Source organism: Salminus brasiliensis, chromosome 19, assembly GCF_030463535.1.
Source record: "Salminus brasiliensis chromosome 19, fSalBra1.hap2, whole genome shotgun sequence".
Classification (NCBI taxonomy): Eukaryota; Metazoa; Chordata; class Actinopteri; order Characiformes; family Bryconidae; genus Salminus; species Salminus brasiliensis.
In genome coordinates this window covers 29,305,340-29,332,074 of record NC_132896.1, presented here as the reverse complement: position 1 = coordinate 29,332,074, position 26,735 = coordinate 29,305,340, and the positions used below count along the sequence as shown (strand labels likewise).

Here is a 26,735-nt window from a genome sequence, read left to right as displayed (position 1 = left end):
CCTTGAGGAATGTTCAGAGGTTCTTCAGTTTGAAACTGTGGAGGAACTTCCTAAGGTGCTTTGAGGAACCTCCAAGAAAAGGTTTTTAGAAGAAAAGGGTTGCTTGAAGGTTCCTCAAAGATGCTTAAGAGGTTCCTTCACAGTTCTCCACACAAAAATGAAGAATCCAGATGTTCCTCAAGGATCTTTTACTTTTCACAGTGTAGCGTGTGGCTGGTTGTTGGAACTCCTGTGTTCAAACTATGCAACCGAATTAGATCACATGATACTAACCCCTAAAAAAAACTCCAAATCATCATGGGACATATACAAAAGTGTCTACACAGAGTATAAAATAAATTAAATGAAACTGAATGGATTTGAACTAAAACTGTTAATCATTTTTATTAATTTTTTTTCCCGATTTCTTTATAGAACTAAAATTTCTGCAAAAAACATCCACAAAAGGTTTTCCCACGACAGAGAGGAACATTTAAACCGCAGATCGTGTCAGTAATCAATACAGATGAAAGATTACTAAGCAAAAAATACTAACCTCTACACACAACATGTCAGATGTCGGCAATCACTCCAGACTTAAGGGTTAAGCTCCTTAATCTCCTGACCTGCACCGTCACCTACATCCAGTTCAAATAGGACACCCCTTTAACCTGCACCTCTTTAACAAACTAGGGAGCTTCCCTTACACCATCATCAAAATGTCAGCCACATCGCACCACAGTGTTTTCTGACCTCGGATGAAAAAACGCTGCTCTCCCTGTCATCCTACCACTACCACTTTCTGTTGCTTGGAACACTTAACAACTCTCCGAATTCCACGCAGGAACACAGCCCTCTATTTAAGCCCTTCCGACTGCAGCTCTGTTTCTTATCACACAGGAGACGACGTGGGGCTTGGGCTGATCTTAATCGGACCGTATGAGCCAAAGGGACTGTCTTTTGCCAGCGGGGGAAAGTGGTGACGTTCGCAGTTTTCCCAAATCAATTGGGGTTCTCTGGCGGAGACCCTGTCACAGTTTTCGCACAAAGTTTGATCGCGTCTCGTTCGCTGGGACACCTCGTTAGCCCCAAAACTGAGTGGAGAAGAAGGATGGGATCGTCAGTAGAGCCTCATGATGTCTCTTGCCATGATGCCTCTCTTGGAGACGATTCGGGACTGTCCGTTTCATGTGTGTCAACAAAAAACGGGGTGGTTTCATCATTTAGGGATAGGATATAGTTATTAGTCATTAAGTCATATGAGTCTCATATTTAGGTATACTGTAGTCAAAGCTTTATGAGGAAATTAATTAACCAAAAAACCCTGAATTTGCACAATTTTCAATGAAACCCAGGTGATACCAGTCAGCCAAGGCATGTTCGGGGTCCAAACTCTGCTTCCTCAGTTTATCGCTGGTACCTAACCCTGCTTACAAACACTACAAGTCAACAGTCACCCAAATCTTCTCCATCAGTGCGTGCCCACACAACCTTCTCAACCCACTCAAACCACATCCAGGTCTTCGTTGAGTTCACACAACTTAGCTGGATGAGGTGGTTCAGGAGACGGCGTGACTCCTTGTGAACTAAATGAACAAAACGACACTGTCTGCAATCGCTGTCCGCAAGTCCACTGTGTTAGTTCAAGCCTTACTGGTTCCCAAACCTGGTCCTGGAGAACCTCCAAGCCCTGTTTTATATTGTAGCGGTGTCCTGCTCTAATACACCACCTTCGTCCCGATCAGCTGGATCAGGTGTGTTGCGAGCAGGGGGTCCTCCAGGACCAGGGTTGGGAACCTGTGTCCGAAACCACATCAACAAGTCTGGGTGGTCTTAATGAAGACCCTGGATGTGGTTTGAGCAGATTGCAACCGGTGTGTGTGTGTGTGTGTGTGTGGGCATGTATTTACGGAAAACATTTGGGTGACTATTGACTTGGAGTGTTTGTTTAGCAATGTTAGCCTGGTAGCTCCAGCGTCCAGCTAAGGAGGCAAAATTTGGACGGCAGTCACGTTGATGCTGGTGGACTACATCTGGGCTCGGGGGAAAATTGGGCAAGTTTGATTTTTCACCAAACCATTCCTTTAACAGTCATTTTTTATTTTAACAATACCACCTCTCCTATTGAATTCAACCGTTCTGAACTCTCTCTCTCTCTCTCTCTCTCTCTCTCTCTCTCTCTGTGTATGGGAGGTTGGCTCAAACATGTAATCCTTGGATTCACAGGAAAAATGGAGCATTAAGAATAAAGCTCCTCTAACCACGCACACTTATTCTGAAGGTGTTTCAGAGGGTGTAGTAAACCTTGCAGTGGAATAAATGCTTCTATAGGACTACACTCTGTGCTGGGAGAGAGTATCTGTAGGGATGCACTGATATAGGAATAGAGAGTTGATTTCTGACACTTTTCATGCACATATCATGAGATCTTCTGAAGGGGTTCAGATGTTTGGAAGGAAGACGATTGGTAGGAATATGGCCCAAGTTAAATCTCAGTGGAGTTGGATCTAAGCTGCTTTGCCATCAGCAACTGGAGTCAGAGAGAGCACAATTGGCCATGTTCTCTCCGGTGGGTAGATGGCGCTCCCGCCCCTCATAACTGTTTACATCAGCGATGTTGGCCGGCACAGGCGCCTGTCTGCTGGCGTGGCGGAGATGGGGACACAATCAGTGCCACATTGTTGGTAGTTTGAAAAGAGACGATCGTTGACGTTGCATATATCGGATGGGACATGTTAAGGCCTTACCCTCCTACGAGCGGGAGTTACGAGCAGCTGCGCTAACTTTCAGTACTACTTTGGAAGAAAAAGGGGCAAAAAAAAAAAACACTTTAATTAATACAGTTATCTAAATGGATCAGGGTCTGCTCCTGTAATCAGGCATGGTCGATAATTTCCCTGAGCCTGAGAAAAGTTGGTATTGCGTGTCTACAGAACATGTGCGTCAAGCAACTCCTTAAAACCCTCTCCAAAGTGACCTTTTAAACAGTGTTCTGTACTCACAAGATGAGCACTGTCCAAACAGTCTTTCCACTCTCGCGCAACAGCAAAAAAAACTGCTTGTTCATAACTTCTATTAATATGTGGGTATCTGAAAGGAATTTCCAATTTCCGTGGGTTTACACAAGGCCAGTGGGAAATGGTCAGTCTTAAAGATGGACTGATTCATCCCTCCGAAAAGAACATGAAGAGCAGGGTGGGGGGGCGGGGGGGGGGGGGGGGCTCTATAGCTGCTTGCTTGCCTCTATTCAATCATCATATTTGTTGTACAGTGCTTTCAGTGGAAGCAATGACCTTTAGAGTTACTGAGTAAATTGCTCTGTGGTATAAAGGTAAGCCATTAGGCTGAAGATACTCCAGCGTAATCCGTCCAATCAGGCAGGGGCAGAATTCGGAAGGCTATTCGAATATTCACAAGAATAACCTTTATTTTCACCTTATTTTCCATGGCAACACTGCAAAAACGTGTACCTCTTTTTTGACATTTTTTACTTTTTGATATAATGGCAATCTGGCAGTTGTCCTTTACATTGTGTCCAAATTTCATAATAAATAAAGTCTTTTTCCATTGACTTCCATTGATAGTTAAGAAGGTTTTATCCTCCTCCTGTAAAGTTGCCATTTGGAGCACAGCAAATTTTGCACTTCGGTACTATATACTGTAAGCCTTCTCTGTTTTCTTTTAGTTTTCAGCACCATTAGTGTTGGAGTCAACACAATCTGGGAGTGCATGGGATTGTGGTCTAAACAGAGGCGTCAAGCCTACTTGGGCTTGAAATTTAACACGCATTTGCATTCATGGACTCATTACTACAGGTCTTATTAGGGCCGTTGTAATTAGTACAAAGTTAATAACTTTTCCTGAGCAGGGCTGCCAAACAGGGACAAAGCTGGAGAGGCCTGGCACGGCCTATCACTGGTGGATTTTCCCCCTGAAGGGTCTTCGGGGTTGGCCCCTTATGTCAGACAATTAGGACCCGCCAGAACCTGGGTTTCATTTTCTTTGAAGTACGGCTGCCAGGATTACTCTATTAAACTCCCTTTCTGGGTTTAGGTAAATCTATTAAACTCACTTTCTCTGTGAATCAGCCGCAGTTGGCTGAATGGTGATAATGCGAAGTTTAAATTCTGGAGAATTACGGAGAAATATGTAGATGAGTAATATGAAGATGTTTTACTACAGTATCCCAGCCTCCCCTAAACACTGTGCTCTTCAAGAGCATAATAAATCCATCATCTTCAAATAGCAGTTATCCCCTTAGACCCTGTATGTAAGCCCACATTTGTCATAACTACAGTACTGTCATAATTAACATCAGTTTCATAGGCCTCTTAGCATTAAACAGTTTTATTTAACAGTTTTTATTTATTTATTTGAGACAGATGCATGTTAATGAGCTCTGTTCTGATTGGCAGCTTTGTATTGTACCTTCCTCAAAAAGCAGTCCAGGCTGAAACACTCCTAACAATCTCAAACTGAATGGGTCAATGCCAACACAAAACCAATCAACGACTTTGAAACAGGTTGTTTATATTTCTATTCATATTTTTAGATATAATTTCTTTAATATATATATATATATTCATTCATCAATGAAAAAATATTAATTTAACATCCCTTTTATAATAATCAGTATATTAAAACTATTTTTTTTAAATGATATAAAAGACTTTACTCTCCAAAATAATCAGAAGATTACTGGACTACTGACTTGACTGCTAGCGACAGCCCTTCTCTGAACATGTCCAGAATCAGCATCAAGCTGAGCCCTTCTCGCCGGAGCTGTATTGCACTTCATCTCAGTAATCTAATGCCAGCGTTGTAACTCTGGAGGCAATGACTCAGTAAAATCACACAACCTTGTCAAAACTAATGAAGGGGGAATGCTTTTGGTTTTGTATTGCTTTCTAAAAGGCTGCAGGAGGGACAGGGCGGTCAGGCTGGAGCTCCCGGCTCCGTTCCTCCAGATGAACTTGTTAATTGCGTGCTGATCCCGGGGGGCAAAGAGGTGGAAAGCCAGCACCTTTTGTTTCTGCCCGACCTAACCCCCCCTCCAAAAGGCCTTATAGCTGGGCATCCTTTCCTGCCAAGGTTTGCACTTTATCATTCCACAGCATTTGGCTTCCCTTTGGCAGGTGGCAAAACGAGGCTGCGGGCACTGCACTTGGCAGCCTCCTCTCGGAGCCAGGATGCCAACTGCCGAGGCTCCTCGCCCGTATGGTGGCCGCTGGGGCGCGCGGGCCTCTGCCTGGCAAGGCCGCCTTTTCACGCCAGGCACAAATGAGATTGGCGCTGAGCGGCAGGCGCTCCTCGGGGCGAGGCGGGTGATATATGGCCCCCCAGCTGTGGCCTGGGCGGAAGCGGGACGGGGCAAATGCGGTAGATCCCTCAACCTTGCCAGTTTGGGAGAACGCTCTGTCCCGAACAGCGGGGAAGGCAGGCTAACAGCACAGGAAAGTGGACACAGTGTGCAAACATAAAAACCTGGCTGAGACAGCGTGTTTGTTCTTCACATACACACACACACACACATACAAAGCCACACACACACAGACGCTCACAGCAGCACACACATCACATTCACACTCACCCCAGGTTTAAAACAGCTACCTGAATTTACTACAGTGATAACCTCAGTCAATAAGACTCTCAGCTTCAGCCGTACGCAGTTTCTGCTGGAACTGGTCTATAAAAGAAAAGGTATAGGTGCTGAGCTATACATCATGGCTATGCAGCTGACATACTGGTATACTGGTGTCACACAGTCTGCTGGTGATGATGGATTCCAAAACCTGGGGATGTGCCGGTATCAGCGGGTCCCATTATGGCAATATTACGAACTGAAGTTCCCGAAATAGTCGGGATTTATGTTTTCATAAGCATAACTTTTAAGACTAATGCATGTAAATGACCTCTGTTGTTAACAAAAACTGCGGATATATGATTATATCAGAATCATATCGGTATTAGCTGATTAACTGCTTACAAATGTTACACTTAGTTCAATATTTGATGGCTGGGATTTGATATAATAGTAGGTTTTTATTATTTTTAAAATATTTTTATGATTAGTTTTTAATATTTATCACAATATTTTATTTAAAAAATGCTGATTATGATGAATTTAACATTAAAATTTACGTTAAAATAACGTTAAAATTTTTATTTAATCTCTGTAATGCTAAACCAGTTGGGACAGATATGTACATAAAAAATATTGCATATCAACATCGGTCCAGAATTCAATATTGGTGCATGCCTAGCAAAAACTTCAATGTACAAAACAGTTCAAAATATACCAATTTGCTGTATGTCCCTTCTGGAAAAGCAAATTAGGTCTGGACAGTTAATCAAAAATTAAAACCTAAAACTGACACTCAAAACCTCTAACCAAATTCATCTTGCTCATATCAGTTGTAAAATTTTATATATTTATATAATACAGTTAATATTTTCCCCACTGTGTGTGTTCATTTACTGTCCATTTAAAAACAGTCTACTATGTGTGTGTGTGTGTGGTCAGAGTAGACAGTGTGACTTTCATGTACAGTCATGAAAAAAACATGGAGAAGAACTAGAACACCAAGCCAACAGAGCAACTTCAGTTCATTACACCAATCGTTCGGTAATCGTGATCGAGGTAAAATGTTACTAAAACTAATCGTGATACTGATTTGAGTTCATATCGCCCAGCACTACTGCAAATATGCCCCGTTTAGTGTCATCAAAACAGGTTTGAGAAAATGTTTATGTAGAGATATCGTCATATAATGTACATGAAAAATATCAAATGTCAACATCGGCCTGGAATTCCAGCATCGGAGCACACCCAACAAAAATATAACTACGATGATACTTTAGGTTTTAAGACATTCTTTTAATATCAGACATTATATTAGTATTTTTAGTATTAGTATTTAGTCAATGGATGTCAAGGTAAATAGATTTATTATTTATTCATTTCATCATGGAATAGTTTAAAAACATTTTAAAAGATATAGGAATAGTTTTGCAGGACAGCAACAATACAGTAGTAGAGACTAGGCTGCATGGGTTAATTTAGTGCAAATTTAAATATCATTTAATACATTGCTGTATATACCACAACATATTAGGGGTGGGCAATATGATGATATTTTTTCATATTATGATATTTTTCTACACATATTGAGGATTTCGTCACACTCATCATCTGCACATTTCATTATCAACAGGGTCATTAGTCTGGTTTAACTGGATGTAGTGCAGCACATTCTGAATAAAAATCACTGTACTATCACTGCAGTATCTGAGTAGTAGTTTTTGAGAATCTCACACTACTGATGCATTTTGCCTGTGATCATGTGTATTGTGTATTGTAAGTATCGTGATATCTTGATAATATAATATCAATATATATAATATCGTGATATTTTTTTAGCATATCGCCCACCCCTACGATATACCCGTAGCATTACTGCTTTTTGGAGCTTCATCGCAAAGGTGCATTAAGCCTCACTGGTGCAAATTATGATAACTATATTATTATTTAATTATACGAATAAACATCATGTCTGACCTCGGCTTTACCTGGTCAAAACCTGATCCTGAACAGCTGAACTCCTTCCTATTTCCTTACTATTTAACAGTGGCCTTGCACATTTCTACACAAGTATATCAAATGAATGATGTGGGACAGGGGTGTCTGCTGGGAAAGAACATGTTTAAGGCCAAAAAAGGTGCTATTGAGTAATTCAATAATTCCTCCTGGGCTTTCCATAACGCACCTCGAAATGAAAAGAAAGTCACGATGAATGACTGAACTTAATTGCAAAGTCTTCTCTCCAGCAACCGAGACCAAAGCCAAGTAATACGACCTCATTTACTCTGCTCACAAATATCAGTAGTGACAAATATGGAACTGATATTCCAGCCTTCTGAATCATCTAATTATGGAAAGAAAAAAACCCAACACATCCAGCATAACTAGGCCCAGTGAGGGTAGCAATTATCATCACGAAACAAGATTTGCACAAACACACCTCAAACTGGGTCTGGAACGTCTGACTCAGGTGGAAGGCAGGCGTAATTGCGCCAGCCGCGCAATCAAACCGCCGTGTCGACGCAGCAAAGCGCCCTGCCTCGCCGACCAGCACGCTTAACCCACGGCTCCGAATACGGGGTTCATTCTGCACCCCACCACATCTGCCTTGATTAAATCCAACACATGTTCGAGCCCAGAACAACACGGGGGGACGTCAGATCTAAATCAATACTGCTGCTGAACTTCAGCCTCGGGCTACAAAATAAGGCGGCGAGCAGGATCATTATTAAATTGGAAAAGGAGCAAATCAGGGGTGAATTATTACGTACGGCATGCTTCTGGATCACACGCATCACTCTGCAGATACACAATGTTCATGGAAAGCGTGTTCTTTGTTAGGATTTTCAGCAGCATTTTTTCAAGCCGCCCTCTCAGAGGCTAAACCTCAAACTACCTCCAAAATGGCAAAGAACAAAACCCTTAAACCTTCTTTTAATGAAAGTCAATGACAAATAAAATGAACCTGGAGCATTTCTATTGGTCCATTTATTCTGAAACGTGATAAATAATTACTGGATTCCATTTATGTCAGAGGATCCAAAAATGGGGGAAAACCTTCTTAACTTTCAATGGAAGTCAATGTTAAAATATTTCAGTCCGTTTGAAGCATTTCTATTGGTCCATTCATTATGAACCTTTGACACAGAGTGAGGAATAACTACTGGATTCAAATTATGTCACAATTCCAATTTTACAAGAGAGGGAAAAAACGTATTTACTTTTAATGTTATTTTGTTATTACTATGACAAAATCACAATATTTTTTTTGTATGGAAGCAACCAAATACACCCATTTTTCTGTACTTAGTACATCTAAATATTTCTGCATGAGAAAGTAATATGTAGGAGTATTCCATAAAGCATGGTAATAACATTGTTGTCTAGTTGGAAATTCTTGGAAATCATAAGTAGATATATAGATATTGCATGGGGCAATAAAATTATCACACAATATCACACCATATCTGTCTAAACTACTATTAATAAACAACCAATCTGTAGCTCCCTCTGAAAGCCACTGGTTTCACACTGATAAGCACATCGAAAGTAGCCTGAAGCTTAACAGGTCAAAGTGAATTTCCTAAAAATGTAGTTTTCTCAACAAGTACAACAAATGGAAGTCAATGTACAAAATATTTTTCGTTTGTTTAAAATTTAAAGATTTTGAGATTCCTATTGGTGCATTCATTAAACACAATGTAGAGAACAAGAGCCAGATTTGTGTTACATTAGAAAGTGGAAAACAGCAAAAATTGAGATAAAGTTTTTGCATGAAAGCAACCAAATACACCCATTTTTCTGTACTTAGTACATCTAAATCACTTCAAATAAAAGCCAATGAGGAGATATTTCTGTATGAGGTTGTAAAATGTAGGAGAATTCCATAAAGCATGGTAATAACATTGTTGTCTTGTTGGAAATTCTTGGAAAATATAAGTAAATATATAGATATTGCATGGGGCAATAAAAATCATGCAAATCCATGCCAACTTTTTAGGAAAAAAAGCTTAATTTCTTTTTCAATTTCTTGATGTTTTTGTTATTACTATGACAATATCACACCATATTTGTCCAAACTACTTTAAATAAACAACTGATCTGTAGCTTCTTCTGAAAGCCACTGGTTTCACGCTGATAAGCACATCGAAAGTAGCCTGAAGCTTAACAGGTCAAAGTGAATTTCCAAAAAAAGCACAGTACAGTAATAATCCACTCAATTAATCTCAATGAATCAATTAATCTCTAAAAACCTAAACTCGAGTTCCAGGTTTTAGTGCAGCTGACTCCAAACTGAGCTGCATCCCTCTGAACACACACCAGAGCTCAGTACTGAGATGCTTCAGGGAAACAGGGCCCTGAACAGTCATCAAATGTGGCTCATTTGTTCAAGAACAATACAGCTCACCACAATCTGTCAATCCAACCTCGGCTGGAAACGAGGCTCGACGTGGATTCCCCACTCCACACACAAAAGTACTAACGAACCGGAGCTTCCTGATTGGTTCTATTCTCCAGAACTCTCTGAGTCTCCAGGCGAGAACAGCAACAGATAGGCCTTTCCAGAACCATTTAAATGATAAAAATTAAACACGATGCATAAAAGACATCAAATGGGGACAAAGCAGAGCACCTCAATTAGAAAAAAAAAAAAAAAAGCAGCGGCAAAGACATGTTCCCTCTAAAAGCTATCGGGCAAAGGTGAACAGCTTGAAAAGTCTAAGTAGGTACTCAGCGAGCTTATTCTACACATCACAATGCAGGTGGTAAAAGCGCTGTGATTTTCTACTATGAGCACAAGGAGACAGGGGAACAAGAGGAGACAGACAAGAGGACAAAATAAGGGAGGCACTGATAAAGCAAGGCGAGGAAGAAAAAAAGAGCAGAAAGTGAAAGAGGGAGACAGTGAAATTGTAGGGAAACTCATTCAACGGAAGCTAACAAAGAAGTGCCAGAAACCTTCCCGGCAGCGGCTCATCGGCACGCGCGCCGTCCACGGCGGGCAGTGCGTCAAACTGGGCGAGGGACATTAAGTGGGCCTTTGGTGATCCGATGCTTTCGGATAGACTTTACAGATGACGACCACCATGGAGCTTTAGGAAAGGGAAGGAGGGGGGGGGGGGGGCAGTGCAGACAACGGGACCCTAAATTCAGCCACATGGTGGAGCTATGTATTGTTGTGGAATGTGCAAAGTGGAGGGTTTATGACAGGGTGATATCTAAAGCAAGGTGCCAGTGGTATGTATATGGACATGTGTAAGCTGGATGTGTGTGTGTATAAACACATGTATGTATATATGCCAATATTTCTTGGCCAAAAGCCCTGAATAAATGAATGGAGTAAGCCTGGCCCACACACACATCTATTTAAACTAGGCCTGTAGATCTATAAATATAGATAAAATATAAAGAGATTAAGAAAGAATACATTTAAAACACTTATTTTATTATGTATTATTTATTATTTATGTTCTTATATCTTAAGTATGGTATTATATAGCTTATAATTGTATTATTTATACACATTGTTTTATATACAAGTGTATATTTGCGTGTATAAGAACAAGGTTATTATATATATGAAGGACATAGTGAGACAAGGTATATATTTATACTGTATATATGTATATATATATACTGTAAACTGTAAGACCTATATATATACTAGGTTATTATTGTAATATGTCTCACTATATATATAACTATATATATTATATTATATATAATTAAATATAGTTATTTAAAGCATATAATTGTATAATACTTTACGATACGTAAACAATTAGAAGTTGGTTATAGATATATATATATATCTATATATATATAGCATATAACTATATAACTTATACACATTATTTATATATATATATACGGTATTAAATGGCATATAATTGTAAAACTTATACACATTGTTTATATATATGTATGTATATATATATATATATATATATATATATGTCATGAGCCAAAGTGAGACATGTTACAATAATAATCTAGTTATATATATATATATATATATATATATATGTCTTACAGTTATTATTGGGTTATTATTATAAATAGATACCTATACCTTGTCTCTCTATGTCTAAATATATTATGTACTAAATATACAATGTACTATAGCCTACTTAGTACATAGACACTACAGTGTATACCCCAGCCTTGCTTTACAGTGCATTACTACACACACTTCTGCACTTCCAGACAGCTGTGTAATAATTCTGCTGCATGTGTGAAACCTGAGCATTTCTCCTTCACCACACAACAGCCGAAAATCTCAGACCTCAGAGAGGCTTTGTCTCTCCACTAAAGTGCAGAAACCCTCCAGCAGCCTGAAGACTGAGCTCTGCACGCAGGCACACAGGAGACGGGCTCGCGCTCAGCAGATCTACAGCAACTTCAGCCGCCTGAATAAAGCGCGAGGGAAGGGCTCAGGGGCACAACGGGAAAGTCGGCCAGCAGCAGGAGAACTACGTGGACTGCCGGTGGGCTGAGGGGGGACGGGGAACTTGTGCCGGCAGTGTGAGGTGGCAGTCTCTCAGTCCGTCTCGCAGCCTGGAGCGGCCAGCTTAGTTTCCCACAGAAACCCAAAACCCTACAAATACGAGATTCCAACACAGGCAGCGCGAATCCCCCAAGGCTCTGGGTTTGCATTTTGGGGATGCCACAAGCCAACCCCCCCCCCCCCCCACCTCTCAGCAGCCAGCAGCGGGACCACGTCAGTTCGGCGTCTCGCTACAAATTCGCGCAGCTCCGCCACGACAAAGACATTTCCAGGTAAACAAGGCGAGCAACTGAGCCGCTTACCACTGCTGCTCCAGCTCCCAGTCCCTGAAGAAGTCAAACTCGAATAGGTCCATGGCTCGTCCCCGCCGTGTGAGTCGGTAAAAGGGTAACCGGTGGCCGTTGAGCGTCTGCGTCAGCCTGCATGCAGGCACGGTGTGTGTGCGCGCGCGTGTGTGTGTGTGTGTGCGCGTGCGTGCGTGTACCGCTGCGAACTACGACTAGCTGTATTGTACAGCAGCCCGTCTCTATCTCTCTCTCTCTCTCTCTCTCTCTCTCTCTCACACACACACACACACATACACACGCACACTGACGAGCCACCGTATGAGGAGAACCTCAACGCTACAGCTCCCACGGCCCACCTGTATTCAGGCACGCCCCGCCCCCCCCCTGCGCGGCGATTGGCCAGCACCGGCTCATGTCCTGCACTACAAGTGGCTAGCAGCGTGAAGCACCAGCCAATCACGGCGCGGCTGCGCGAATACGGGCGTTATAAGAAGGAACGCGAAAGAACGAGACTGGCGCTTCCAATTGGATAACATAACGGACCACGTAGCTCCGCCTCCTTTCGCTGTCAAAAACGAACGGAGGGGGCGGGGCGGCGTGACGTCACGCACCTGCACATGTAGCTACAGTCAGGTATGATGATGATGACGATGATGATGATGATGATGATGGGGTTAAACTTCCACAACGATATTTATTGTTTTTTTTTAATGTATTTAAAAATTCTTCTAATTTTCTTCAGTCATTTTGCTTTTCTTAGAGAATAAATGACACTCTATAATTACCTGTGAGCCAAATCCACTGGTGTTATACAGGTGACAGGTAACATACTGTAGATATGTGGTGTCTAACTCTATTATATATCATATTCATATCATATTATATCGTATATCATATCATATTTTCACTCACTAGTAATAGAAAATTTCTGTCCTTGTCCTTGTTCTGTTCCAGCACTGGAAATGAGGGGAGCAGGGGGGTCATGCCCCCCTCAAAAGAACAAAGGGACTACCTGTAAGAGATGTAAAATTAATTACTATTACTATTTAAAAAAGTATCATAAATATTGTTAATTATAGAAGTATGCATTAAAATTGGACAATAACAGCAATAATAATAATTATTATCATTATACATATAATATAATTATTATAGTATAATTATTATAATAATATAATTATATAATTTATAATTAAGATATATATATATATATAATTATAATAATAGTTATAATTGTAGTAATAGTAAAAACAACAACAATAATATATTGTTATAATAATATAATAGTAGTAATAATAATAATAATATATATTTTTTATTATCCCATTTATGTTTTAACATAATTTTTTCCAGAAAATTAAAATTGCATGGAAAAACTAGTTTACTCTCATTAAAAATCTAAGCACTTCAAACACTCTGACTGTATATCACATTGCATAACTTTTTTATATCCAATAAATCTTGGAGTAAAAATACCTATTCTGATAAAAATAATATATACCAGCCTTCATATATAACCTTCATTCGCAAGCCATTTATTCATTCAGAGAGCATTTCAGAAATCAAACCCCGGAGCTTTAAATAGCACTAAAATCAGGTTTCCCACCCCATTCTGTTCCACGTCTGTTTAAATTGTGTAATAGCTTCTTGCTACAGGTCACAAAGTCAGACCCTCCACAAGGGGACCTCCCTGAGACCTGTGCCGAACCTTGGTCTGTTCAGAGGACGGTGTAACGGTGTCCTTCACAGACCACATTATGAGTAACGTATTTGCTTACTGAAGCATCAATATCATGATCAGTAGATCTAAAACGAGCACATGTGCTCATTCTAAAGTCTGCTAGCCTGGATATCCCACAGATTACTACCAGCTTAGAGGCTGGTCTCACCTCAGCGTCGGATTTTAGTCAGTTATGGCCGCTCTTTAATGGGTGAAACTGGGAACTCTCTTGGTCTTCCCCACTTAGGGTGCTGGGAATGGCTCCAGTGCATCTGAATGTTCTTCTGAGCTTCATCAGCTCGTTGGAGGCTTTGAGATTTCAGACATGTACTAATGTTGTTATTATTCTAAATATGTAGTTTTTATATATTAGTATATTAATTAAAAATTGATATATTAAGTATATTATATTAAAAATATTAGTATATTTTTAATACACTGTATATTATTGCTTTGCCATAATAGGCATACTAATGAACACCAATTAAACCACAGTGGATTAATAGGGGCCTTGCTGAGCTATTAAATATATAATGCTTAAAAGTTTTATCAATTTTAATAAGGCTTTAAACCTGAGTAACCATTAATACATAAACGGTTATTCAGACTGTTTTGATGTGGATTGATTCATTGCTTCTCTGTATATTGTGTCTGTAAATGATATGTAGAGTAGCTGTATATTGTGTATTGTCTGTAGATGATATGTAGAGTAGCTGTATATTGTGTCTGTAAATGATATGTAGAGTAGCTGTATATTGTGTATTGTCTGTAGATGATATGTAGAGTAGCTGTATATTGTGTCTGTAAATGATATGTAGAGTAGCTGTATATTGTGTATTGTCTGTAGATGATATGTAGAGTAGCTGTATATTGTGTCTGTAAATGATATGTAGAGTAGCTGTATATTGTGTATTATCTGTAGATGATATGTAGAGTAGCTGTATATTGTGTATTGTCTGTAGATGATATGTAGAGTAGCTGTATATTGTGTATTGTCTGTAAATGATATGTAGAGTAGCTGTATATTGTGTATTGTCTGTAGATGATATGTAGAGTAGCTGTATATTGTGTATTGTCTGTAAATGATATGTAGAGTAGCTGTATATTGTGTATTATCTGTAAATGATATGTAGAGTAGCTGTATATTGTGTATTGTCTGTAAATGATATGTAGAGTAGCTGTATATTGTGTATTATCTGTAAATGATATGTAGAGTAGCTGTATATTGTGTATTGTCTGTAGATGATATGTAGAGTAGCTGTATATTGTGTATTATCTGTAAATGATATGTAGAGTAGCTGTATATTGTGTATTATCTGTAAATGATATGTAGAGTAGCTGTATATTGTGTCTGTAGATGATATGTAGAGTAGCTGTATATTGTGTATTATCTGTAAATGATATGTAGAGTAGCTGTATATTGTGTATTGTCTGTAAATGATATGTAGAGTAGCTGTATATTGTGTATTGTCTGTAGATGATATGTAGAGTAGCTGTATATTGTGTCTGTAAATGATATGTAGAGTAGCTGTATATTGTGTATTGTCTGTAAATGATATGTAGAGTAGCTGTATATTGTGTATTGTCTGTAAATGATATGTAGAGTAGCTGTATATTGTGTATTGTCTGTAAATGATATGCAGAGTAGCTGTATATTGTGTATTGTCTGTAGATGATATGTAGAGTAGCTGTATATTGTGTCTGTAAATGATATGTAGAGTAGCTGTATATTGTGTATTGTCTGTAAATGATATGTAGAGTAGCTGTATATTGTGTCTGTAAATGATATGTAGAGTAGCTGTATATTGTGTCTGTAAATGATATGTAGAGTAGCTGTATATTGTGTATTGTCTGTAAATGATATGTAGAGTAGCTGTATATTGTGTATTGTCTGTAAATGATATGTAGAGTAGCTGTATATTGTGTATTGTCTGTAAATGATATGTAGAGTAGCTGTATATTGTGTATTGTCTGTAAATGATATGTAGAGTAGCTGTATATTGTGTCTGTAAATGATATGTAGAGTAGCTGTATATTGTGTATTGTCTGTAAATGATATGTAGAGTAGCTGTATATTGTGTCTGTAAATGATATGTAGAGTAGCTGTATATCGTGTATTGTCTGTAAATGATATGTAGAGTAGCTGTATATTGTGTCTGTAGATGATATGTAGAGTAGCTGTATATTGTGTATTGTCTGTAAATGATATGTAGAGTAGCTGTATATTGTGAATACTAGAGAGACACTGACAGCAGGAAGCAAATTCCTTGTGTGTGTGAACATACTTGGCCAATAAATCTGTCTACAATGCAAAATAAACACAGAACCTAGATGTGTCATCTGAGGTTTTATCCAGTATGTAATGTTGATCATGGTAAAATAGTTAATAATAATAGTTCATGTTAATAAGTTAAAAGTTTCCTCTGGATACTATTTTGCACTAACCCTGAATGCATCCCTCCGGCATAATGGATTTTTTTTAAAATACTTTGTATGCCAATATTTTTACTCCACATGTGCAATGCATCAGACTGATACACCAGGCACAGTATTCAGAACTTTTTATGTAATGATTTTTTTGAGAGGAAGCTTTTTGTGGGCATTAAACTCTTTAGATGTCTGGGTCCTTTCATCACCACTGTGAATAATTACTTAAAGCATTTTAAAAGCACTGTGATATTTTACCAGTTGCTGACTTGTATGCTATTCAATAAAAACTCTCTTTGCAACTGAATGATGGATTTAATACATTTAGAATAGTAGTCAGAACTCATTTGTGCTCTATAAACATTGAGGCTAAAATAACCTTGTGATTACAGAATGGAGAATTTGTATGGAAGTATGAAAGGTTTTAAGCATCACAAAATCTTTATTCACAAAGCATTTACTAAAAAAGAACAAAAAAAAAGAAGCTCTGGAGCTTTAAACCTCGCTAATATTAGGTTATTGTTTTCATTTCATGCCAATCTAAAACCAGTGAATACTGTTTTCATTATACATCTTATTTTGTCACACAAAAAACAGGGTAGGTCTAGCTGTAGGTCTTTATATTATGTACATAATACATTTCATGATGAATGGACCAGTAGAGATGCTCTAAAATGTTTTTACACTGACGTCCATGGAATGGTAACTTATGAAACCCTAAGTTAATGATTCAGTTATTAATCATGAAGAGGAAACTACTGTTGTAGTTATGTAGTTATTTAGTAACTGTTGTGTTTACCAGATTTTGTGGAGTCCCACAGAGTTCTATTTTAGGGCCTATGAAAGTGATGACACTTGCAAGTGATGTTAATGAAGTGTGGGCTTAAATGCAAAGGGTTATCTATCTATCTATCTATCTATTCATTGCCGGGCAGCCAACACCCTCTGAGGAAAGCACCGGGTCCCCAGCTTCACCACACCATCTAACAGATTTCTGTAGCGGCCAACATTGCATTAAAGTGATGAAGTACAGAGCGCCATCTACCCACTTGGAGAGACCTCGTCAAAGGACTCCAGTTGCTGAGGATAAAGGGTTTAAAGGGTCAAGAAGATTTTAGGTTTTTGGTTTTCCTGTAAAGTTGCCAGTTTTGGAGATATGATTTGTCTCATGGCCCTTTAAAACAACACAATTCCATTCTAACAGTAAAACTATTCACTACATTTACGGCGGCTACAGTCAAAACACCCCAAAAACACTAAATTTCAGAGGCAGCTGCACCTGTTAATGCAGAAGAGAGACACACTCTGACAAAACTGTTCCACAAGTTTACCTATTTATTTCCCTGATAGCACAACAGCAGCATTACACACATGAACACACTGTCAGGAACCTGTCTGCTCCCATTACTTCACGATATGAATGTTCAGCTGCCTCCTTATAAAGATCATGTTGTCAGAAAACAAGCCTCGACAGAGGCCCACATATGTTTGTTGTTGACATCATAACGATTTGGAGGGAGGCATATGGCGGTCATGGTTCATGCGGTATATTACAGAAACACATTTCTCTATTTCTCTCCCTCTCTTTTTCTTTCTCTCTCGCTCTTTTTTTTTGTGCATACTTTACATTGCCTCAGGGTGCCCTCTTATAATTCATAGCAGAGACTACAAAACTGATATTAATCTTACCTTGAAATAACACAGAGGGGCTAGGAGAGATAAATTTCTGAGGCAGAATGGCTTCCCGGACGTTACACGAATGGATGCTTTGCTGATGGATTCCACACCGGTCAGGTAGCGCACGGAGGATACTGCTGTAGCTAACAATAGCTCAAACCGCTACAGTGCGGACGCCTGCCCCTGTCACCTTGCCTTTGCCACAAAAAGAGGACAAACCTGACAGTTACTGCCCTCTGCGAGTGGCCAACGATAAAGCTAATCCGATAAACGTGCAATGAGTGATGTTTCGATCCATTTACTTTACAGGCCCTCCTTGAAGGGACCCTTACTGTAAGGTGATGTTTCTGTTTTGCAGGTGCAGAGGTGACCGTTACACATGTATCCATCCATGTGCTAGAGTTTGACCAAAAATCACATTCACACAGTTTCCCTGTGATATGCAGGTCTACATGTACAGCTCACCACTCGCTACCATAGAGTACAGGATTCCCCCTTAACCTGCTGCTGAGCTGACTACATACAGGTAGTTCCTCCCCCAGTAAATACCAAGATCCGCCCAGGTAAAAACAAAGATACAAAGTCCACCATTACTCAACATAATCATCATCAAGGATGCATACTCAATCATGATGTCATCAACAGTTATGGTGTATTTACATTTCCTTCCCCTTTACAGGTTCTAACCCCTCATCCAGGTACGTAAACTCACTTTTTTTCACCAGTCTACTGATAAAAAAGGTAAGTATATGCAACAGTGTCTATTGGTAATGGGTAAGGGGTTCCTTCATTACATCTACATCATTACCTACATCATTACATCCCCCTGTGTAGCAAATATACCTTCAGGATCATGTTGATGCTCCACTGACAGTAACAGGGAGAATGGCACCTGCTACTGCACTATGGAACTATGGTGGAGCTGCACGAGACCTCTACAAATCTGCGTAACACTGCGTAACCCGAGCCATATTGGTGTAAAATCCTGTATTTTTTCTCTACTGCCTCAGTCCACAGGGTCATTTGCCCTTTCTGTGTCTTTTAACCGCTTAAAAATGGGAACAACACAAAACAACCTACCAGGCAGTGGGAAACTAAGGACAAGCGTGAACCACACAGAGACTACACAACACTGGGGGAGAGAGCTGGGGAACCAGCTGCTGAACCATAAACGTCTAGGCCGACCAAACCTGGAGACGCGAAGAGGAAGAGGGTCGCCTAGCTGGAGCGAGAGTCGCAGATATATCCCGGGAGCGAAAGAGCCTTGCTAAACCCGACGATAGAAGCAAGGTCTGCTAGAGGACCTGAACTGTGAACCAAACTGGCCTAAACAAACAATGATCTGAGTCACAAGCCTTTCGGGCTACCTCGAGGCTTTGAACCTACATCCAATTCTCTGTAGCCGAGCTCCTTAGTACCCCCAGCCTCAGGTGAACCACATTAACTAAACAAGACGTGATGAACCGGAATCGAACACATGAACATCAACAATCACTGAATCAAACATGAACGGAAACACAACAAAAGTCCTCATGTGAGCCTGTGGGCGGCAGCTCAGAATCGCCCCAGGGGAGGGTGCGATACAGAGGGTCTGACAGTGCTGAGTTTGAGGTCCTCTTTTGCACAGTAAAAGCCACGGCTATGAGATCTGATTCACCTAGCAACCCCATACTCCCATAACTAGTAAAGTCTGGAGGTAATGTGATGCTCTCCAGCTTAACTGGAGCTTTCTCTAGTAGGCTCAGCGGTTAGAGCGCCGGGCTATCGATAACAAGGTTGTGGGTTCGATTCCCGGGCTTGGCAAGCTGCCACTTTTGGGCCCTTGAGCAAGGCCCTTTACCCTCTCTGCTCCCCGGGCGCTGGAGTTGGCTGCCCACCGCTCTGGATGTGTGTACTCACTGCCCCTAGTTCACTAGTATGTGTGTGTTCACTACCACAGCTGGGTAAAATGCGGAGGACACATTTCGCTGTACATTGTACAGTGACAAACACGTGCACCCTTACTTTTGTATCCACATTTTAGGGGGGTTCGAAATTGGACGTTTTTCAGTACTGTTTTAGTCATGGCAATTTTTTTTAAGGTGACAACAGTGTTTGAGATTCACGGTGTGTCACTTCCATCTACTGAACTATATCAAGGTTCTAGGGCACCTTTAATGCTGCTCAGATACACTTATTTAGTTGTTGGTGGAAAATCACAAAACCATGAACCAGATAAAAGACTGGAGGATCTGGACAGGCTACTTAGGTGTCTGAGAGCTAGTGTAATCATGCGTGCATGCATTCATGTGTGTGTATGTGTGTGTAAACACACAGGCGCTGAAGGCTGCTTGTATGTTCCTTCAAAGAATTTTCATGGTAGACGCTTTCGAGGAAATTGTAAGAAATTCTCATACTAATCTGTTTATCCAGGTCTATTTCACCTCAGCTAAATAAATCCTGGAACACAAAGACTGACAAAGCATGTCTGATCTTCCTATTGACAATCCTGTCTAAATACCTACAGAGCCACGTTATCAGTTATCAATAAAATGTACAAAGAGTGAAGACGGGGCCTAGAAGAGCATCATCACATCACTGAAACCTTGCCCCAGAGTAATTCCAGTGGAAAATCCCACAAGTGCATTCAGAGTCAAAGAGGTTTTTGTAGTAAACAGCATTCTCTGACAGCTGAACATAAACATGAAGGACGAAGAGCCGCCTGCTGGGCTTACCCTGGAGAACAGTATAGCGCTGCTACCAGGAGAAGGTATCCAATGACCTGAAATGACTGCATCAGCAAGTGAAGTGATGCATTATAGTACGTGGCCATGACTACGTGGCAGCAGACCTGAGAAGTGTAGACGAACACGCTTTGAAAGGCAAGCGTACGTTCGTTAGTAATTGCTAGTGCACCAAAAGTGCCTTGAACTGAGTCAGAAGCTTAATGCTTAATGCCCTTCGCCTTACATGTACCACTATGAATGCAAACATGAGTCACGCATACTAATGTACAACTGTGTGTGTGCGTAATGTAGGCCAGATACGTACATAGCTTCTGTACGTTCTTGTATGACCATGATTCAGGCACATATGTATGAGTCTGTTAACAATGCCGGGATTCTATTTGATAGACCTTGAAGCTTCAGTAAAGCTTTTCTGTGGTAATGGCTTTATAAAAACTGACCTGAGTTTTGCCCAGGCCTTTAACAGAACCAAAAAGGGAAAGAAAACCTCTGAAATTATTAAATAAAAATTATTTATTTAGTGGTTTTGTTCTACCATCACTACATTACTTCATTACCATCATTACAGTACTTCATATGAATGTATGTAATACTATATTCTATACATTCTATAGTCCTAAGTGTATATGATTATTTAATAACACACATTACATTGACCTAGAGCTGAGCAATAAGGCGACATTTTATCGTATCGTGATACATTTTGTTATTGTGATACACAATATTCTTTTCTAAGAAAATGGAAGATACTGTTAGTGCTTAATAAACACTGATCAGCTGCAGGTTTCATTACTAACAGTGTAATTAGACTGGTTTAATTAGATGAAAAGCAGCAGATGTTGAGTATAAATCACTGTGTTCAGTACGGGGAAGTATCTGAATGGTAGTTTATAAGAATCTGTCGCTACTGATGTTTTTAGTCTGTGATTTACATTATTGTGATAAATATCATCTATCACAAAAAAGTCTTTAAATATTGTGATATTTAAGTATAGTATTTTTATCGCCCAGCCCTACATTGACTATTACCTTAGGAATACTCCATGTGCTAACCTCAAACTAGCATTCACACGGCACAAAATAATTTTGTGGATTATCATTTATTAAAAACTGAATAGGAGACTCACTCAATATTACGACAACAAATTTGATGAATAATTAAGATACGAAACTGTAATGTGTCAGTTAAACTATACCTAAAAGAAACACCAGGCATTATTAATCGTGGAAATGATTGTACTTAGTATTATTATACAAAATGGATTCAGGAAAGATTGTTTTTAGAAAAATTACAAAAGGATTATATGGGATACACAGAGTGTACCCCCAATTCTAATTCCAATTCCAAAGGTGTGCATTGCTTGTTCAAGTGATTTAATATATCTATCTATATAGATAGATAGATAGATAAAATCACTTGGACAAGCGATGCACACCTTTGGACAAAGTCAAAAAACCTTTGTGTTGAATAAAACTACTACGATAAATAGTGGGCTTCCTTCAATAAAAATCTGGAAAATTTCAAAATGAACACATTGAAATACAAACGTTTAAAAAAAAAACTGTTTACTGCCCAGACAAACAGCTTTTTTGACCTTTTTGAACTTAATCTTGGATTTCCCACACAAATAAGCAGATTTGGAGTGGACAAAACATTTTTTGTACAGATGAGACCAAAACAGAACATTTTTGACCAAAATTCTAAACACTATGTGTGGCACAAGCTTGACATTGCTCATTCCTCAGCAAACATCCTCCCAGCAGTGAAACATGGGGGTGGCAGCATCATAAGAACTTCGTTCCCGAACATTGTGCAAAGCTTAAAGTTGTTTTTGCACCAAAAACTGATTCTACTTTATTTACTCTGATACTCTATTTTTTTTACATATCCTGACAGCAGACTGGTAGGATATCAGCTCTGGCCTTTCTTGTACACTATATACTGGACACCAGTCCAGTTTGTTGTCTAGCCGAACACCCAGGTATTTTACTACAGTTGTTTTAAGAAGGATATGAGAGCCAACTATATTGTTTATGGCACCAATTATTATTAATTATTTGTAGTAGAAGCTGTATTAGTACTGTTGTTATTGATATAAGCATGTTATATAGGTAATAGTGTTTATTATTGAGCCACAAATACATGAAATGTATGAAAGACTAACTTATTTTATGTAATGCTTTTTCTTAGCTTTAAAAAAGTTCATTATAGAACCTTTTCATACCATAAAGAGCTCTTCTCGAGGATGGAGGAGTGCTGGAGGTAAGAATGAGTTAAAAATAGCATTTTTAATATTCATCACTGTTTCCTGCTTTGCTTCCAGTTAGTAGGGAAAGTGTTACCTCACACTGCCTGAGTTTCATCATGCTCCACTATTTGTGAGCTGAATGAAATCTGGAGTCAAACAGGTGGAGATTTAGGCCGCCTAGCAGCAGCTCTGTAGACTTACATGATGTCAGTATACATATTCAGATATCTAGCTATCCATTCATTCATCTATTCATCCATTCATCTGTCCAGGCATCCAGCTTATGTTTATAAGTATAAGCATGCAAATGGTTCACGGTTCCACACATAACCATTGCCATCACTAAACAACCCTTGAAAAAGCCACGTTTTGCACGAATGTCCCGTGTAACCCACACTAAAGCCCCACCACAATTCGTCAATGACTTATTGGTCTCCTCTCCAGCATGTGCTTGTAGAATGAGACAGCCATCAATTGCGGCTTCTTCTCTCCGGCCTTCCGGCCACTTGCTGTGAACCCATTGCTTGTCCCGCCCCTGACGGGCTCCATGACAGGGGCTCAAAATGGTGGCAGTCGCCTCTGGCAGCGGCTGCGATAAGCGATTGGAGAAATACTCCATCACAGCAGCAGAGGCCACGCGACGGGCCCCTCGTCCCTTTTAATCTCATTGAAATGAATAAGCGAGTCATTACTGGCTGTGCTGATACGGTCTAAGGGGGATCGCCTCCTAATTATACCACTGTAATTTCTGAGTTAATTATCTCACGCCCGCCCCCCAATCCAAACTTTCCTCTGCAGTAGCGTCTCATCTTCACTCCTTCTTTTCTTTTCGCTGGATGTGAAGCTGCAGACCGAGCCAGCTTGATTAACACATTGCTGCATATTTTAGAAAGTAGGGGGAGATGTTTCTGTGTAATCTCCAGTTAGCTAACACCAATTTTAGGCCTTGGGGGAAGATTGAATGTACTGGTTTTGCGTTAGGTTAGAAAACATGAACAGTGCAATTCTTTTGTCGTCATCTTCATCATCATCATCATCATCATCATCATCATCTTCTCATCTGCTTTGTCCAGTTCAGGGTTGCGATGGTTATTAGGCAAGCAAATAAGCCCAGGCATCCCTGACCCAAGCCACTTCCATCAGCTCCTCCTGGGGGATCCCTAGGAGCTCTCAGGCTGGCCAGGAGAAATAACCCCAAGGTCTTTCCTGGGGTTTCCTTCTAGTTGGCTGTGCCTGGTACACCTCCAACAGGACGGGACCAGGGGGCATCTTTATCAGATACTCTGAATGAATATTAAATAATACATTTTACAAGATCGTTTTCCAACCTCGACTTGTCCCTCAGAATTAAACAGACTGGGTTTGTTACTGTTCCTTTAATACTGATATATGTAAACAATCTCTGCTTTGATTGGCTGCCCTTGTTGTACTTGATTTAAAAATGACTATTTTTGAGGTTTCAGAAAGTGGTGCTCCAGCGAATAATACAAAGAGAGATGCTTTGGCTGGATTGGAAAATCAACATACCTCTTACTATTTCATAAAGTAGAAGAAATTAGGAATTCACTTAGAGGGTCAACTGAAAGTTGTATGCAGCTTGGGACCTCGTCATCGTACTTTAATAACAATGCAAATCGTGGCTTTGAATTAAGTAAGATAAGCTCTGATATTATTTTAATAACACAATGAGAGCAGCTGATTAATACTGTCCACATCAAGCCCCCCTCAGTATTTGTTGTATTGCTATTTATTTTGAGCATTTAGCATAATTATTGTATCTTCTATTTTAACCTAAAGGCAGCCATAGTAAGGTACTGGGGTGGAGGGGGGGTAGGTGGGAGGGTGGAGGGATTTGTTTGATGGGTGGGTGTCTACCCTAGTCTACCCTATGTATGTATATGTCCATTATACTTGTCCATTAATAAAAAATATGGAGTCAGCATGAGTAGGCAGGGCTAAACTGGTATACGCTTGAACATACAGATATATGTAAATATGTTGCTTTATGACATAACAAAAAATGCCAAAATCTAAGCAGGGACCTGCGTGTATAAACGTTAACTGTATTTACACTACTACCCCACATTTTCATTTATTTGTATGGTACGGATCCTTAAAAAAGCCAATTTAGCCTAGGCCTAGGATTAATCTGTCTGTGGACAGACAGTCAGCCAGTCCAGTTTAACTCTAAGCCCCTAATTTAACGGTAGGTTACACAATGAATTACATTTGATTTATAGTCTGTGTCAGTGTGGTAAACACCGGAGCTGCTACCTCACTGATATTATCGAGACCATCGGTATCAAAAACAAAGCCCTGCATTTTACTCACCTGAGGGGACAAGGCAGATTTCTCCTGAATTATTCATAAGGACTCTGGCCGGCTTCGCGTGGACCAGGGGTCAGGAACAAGCTGACTTCATCCCGGTATTATGTTCCTGAACTGCAAATGTTTCCATTGCTGCAACAGCCTTTATTTTCACCCTTTTAAATGACGGAGTTAAGGAGAAATGCACTCCGCTCATCAACAGCTGGAGAACATCTCACTTTTCATTCAAATAGTTTCATACGGCCCATAATCATAGAAAACCAGAACTTATATTAAATAAAGGAGGATGATTTAGTGTGTAAACACTGTTAAAGTTCATTCTACCATCTATACCATCCATATATGCAACTGAATGGTTGCAACTGTAACAATTCTGATTCTGATTCTGATCTGGAGTGATGAGATGAAACTGCAAAAATGCTCCATGTTTAACTGGATGTTACTATGATGGGTAGGACTTTACAATAAGGCAAGTAAAAATATTTCATATTTGCTTAATAATGGTTATTACGTAGGTAATAAACACCTTAGGAATCATTAATAAGCAGTTATAACACAAATACAAATTGCTTCTTTATCAGTTGGGGTTAAACCTTAAACCTCTCATCTTCAGCAGACATTAGTCAATATGTTACTACTATTAAACCCACAGACTGCATGTAAGAGTGGACAGTTCGACCCTGTTCACTCCCATTGTGATGTTCTGAAGCCAAAAGATGTCTGAAGTGGAAGCTGCCATGTTGTAGAGGAGGCATGGAGCCAGATCATGGCTCTGCTGTCCATTGAAAAACACATATCTCCATTTTTATCAGTTTTTATAATGTATATATATATATATATATATATATATATATATATATATATATATATATATATATTTGTGATTAGCATTTTAATGCTAATTAATCATCTTACCAAGTTTGGCCCAAACTTCCTCCTGTAGCTCACTCTCTTTGCAGAGCCTAGTGATGTATTAGCGGTTTGATTTAGCGATGTAACACAGCGCAGATACTGTAGATCTCTTGGCACTTTATTTATGCTGAAATATGGATTAAGTCTCATAACTAACTCTAATGCTCTCCTTTTAAGGATGTGCTAGCTAGCATTTTAATTGATTGACACCACTAATTTATATATATATATATATATATATATATATATATATATATATATATATATATATATACACACACACACACAAGTTCTGGTTTACATTGCTATATATATATATATATATATATATATAGTGATTT

The 26,735-nt window shown here is 39.5% G+C and overlaps 1 protein-coding gene across 4 annotated transcripts in view; it reads right to left on the bottom strand.

The window, feature by feature from the left end:
* Positions 1-12,690, bottom strand: part of aff2 (AF4/FMR2 family, member 2) — a 287,482-nt gene extending 274,792 nt beyond the window's left edge. For all 4 annotated transcript variants that reach the window (XM_072663099.1, XM_072663100.1, XM_072663101.1 and 1 more), the window contains exon 1: positions 12,371-12,690. In XM_072663099.1, the coding sequence (XP_072519200.1) occupies positions 12,371-12,423 (53 nt within the window). In that variant the 5' untranslated portion in view covers positions 12,424-12,690. The remainder of the gene's footprint in view (positions 1-12,370) is intronic.
* Positions 12,691-26,735: the final 14,045 nt, after the last annotated feature.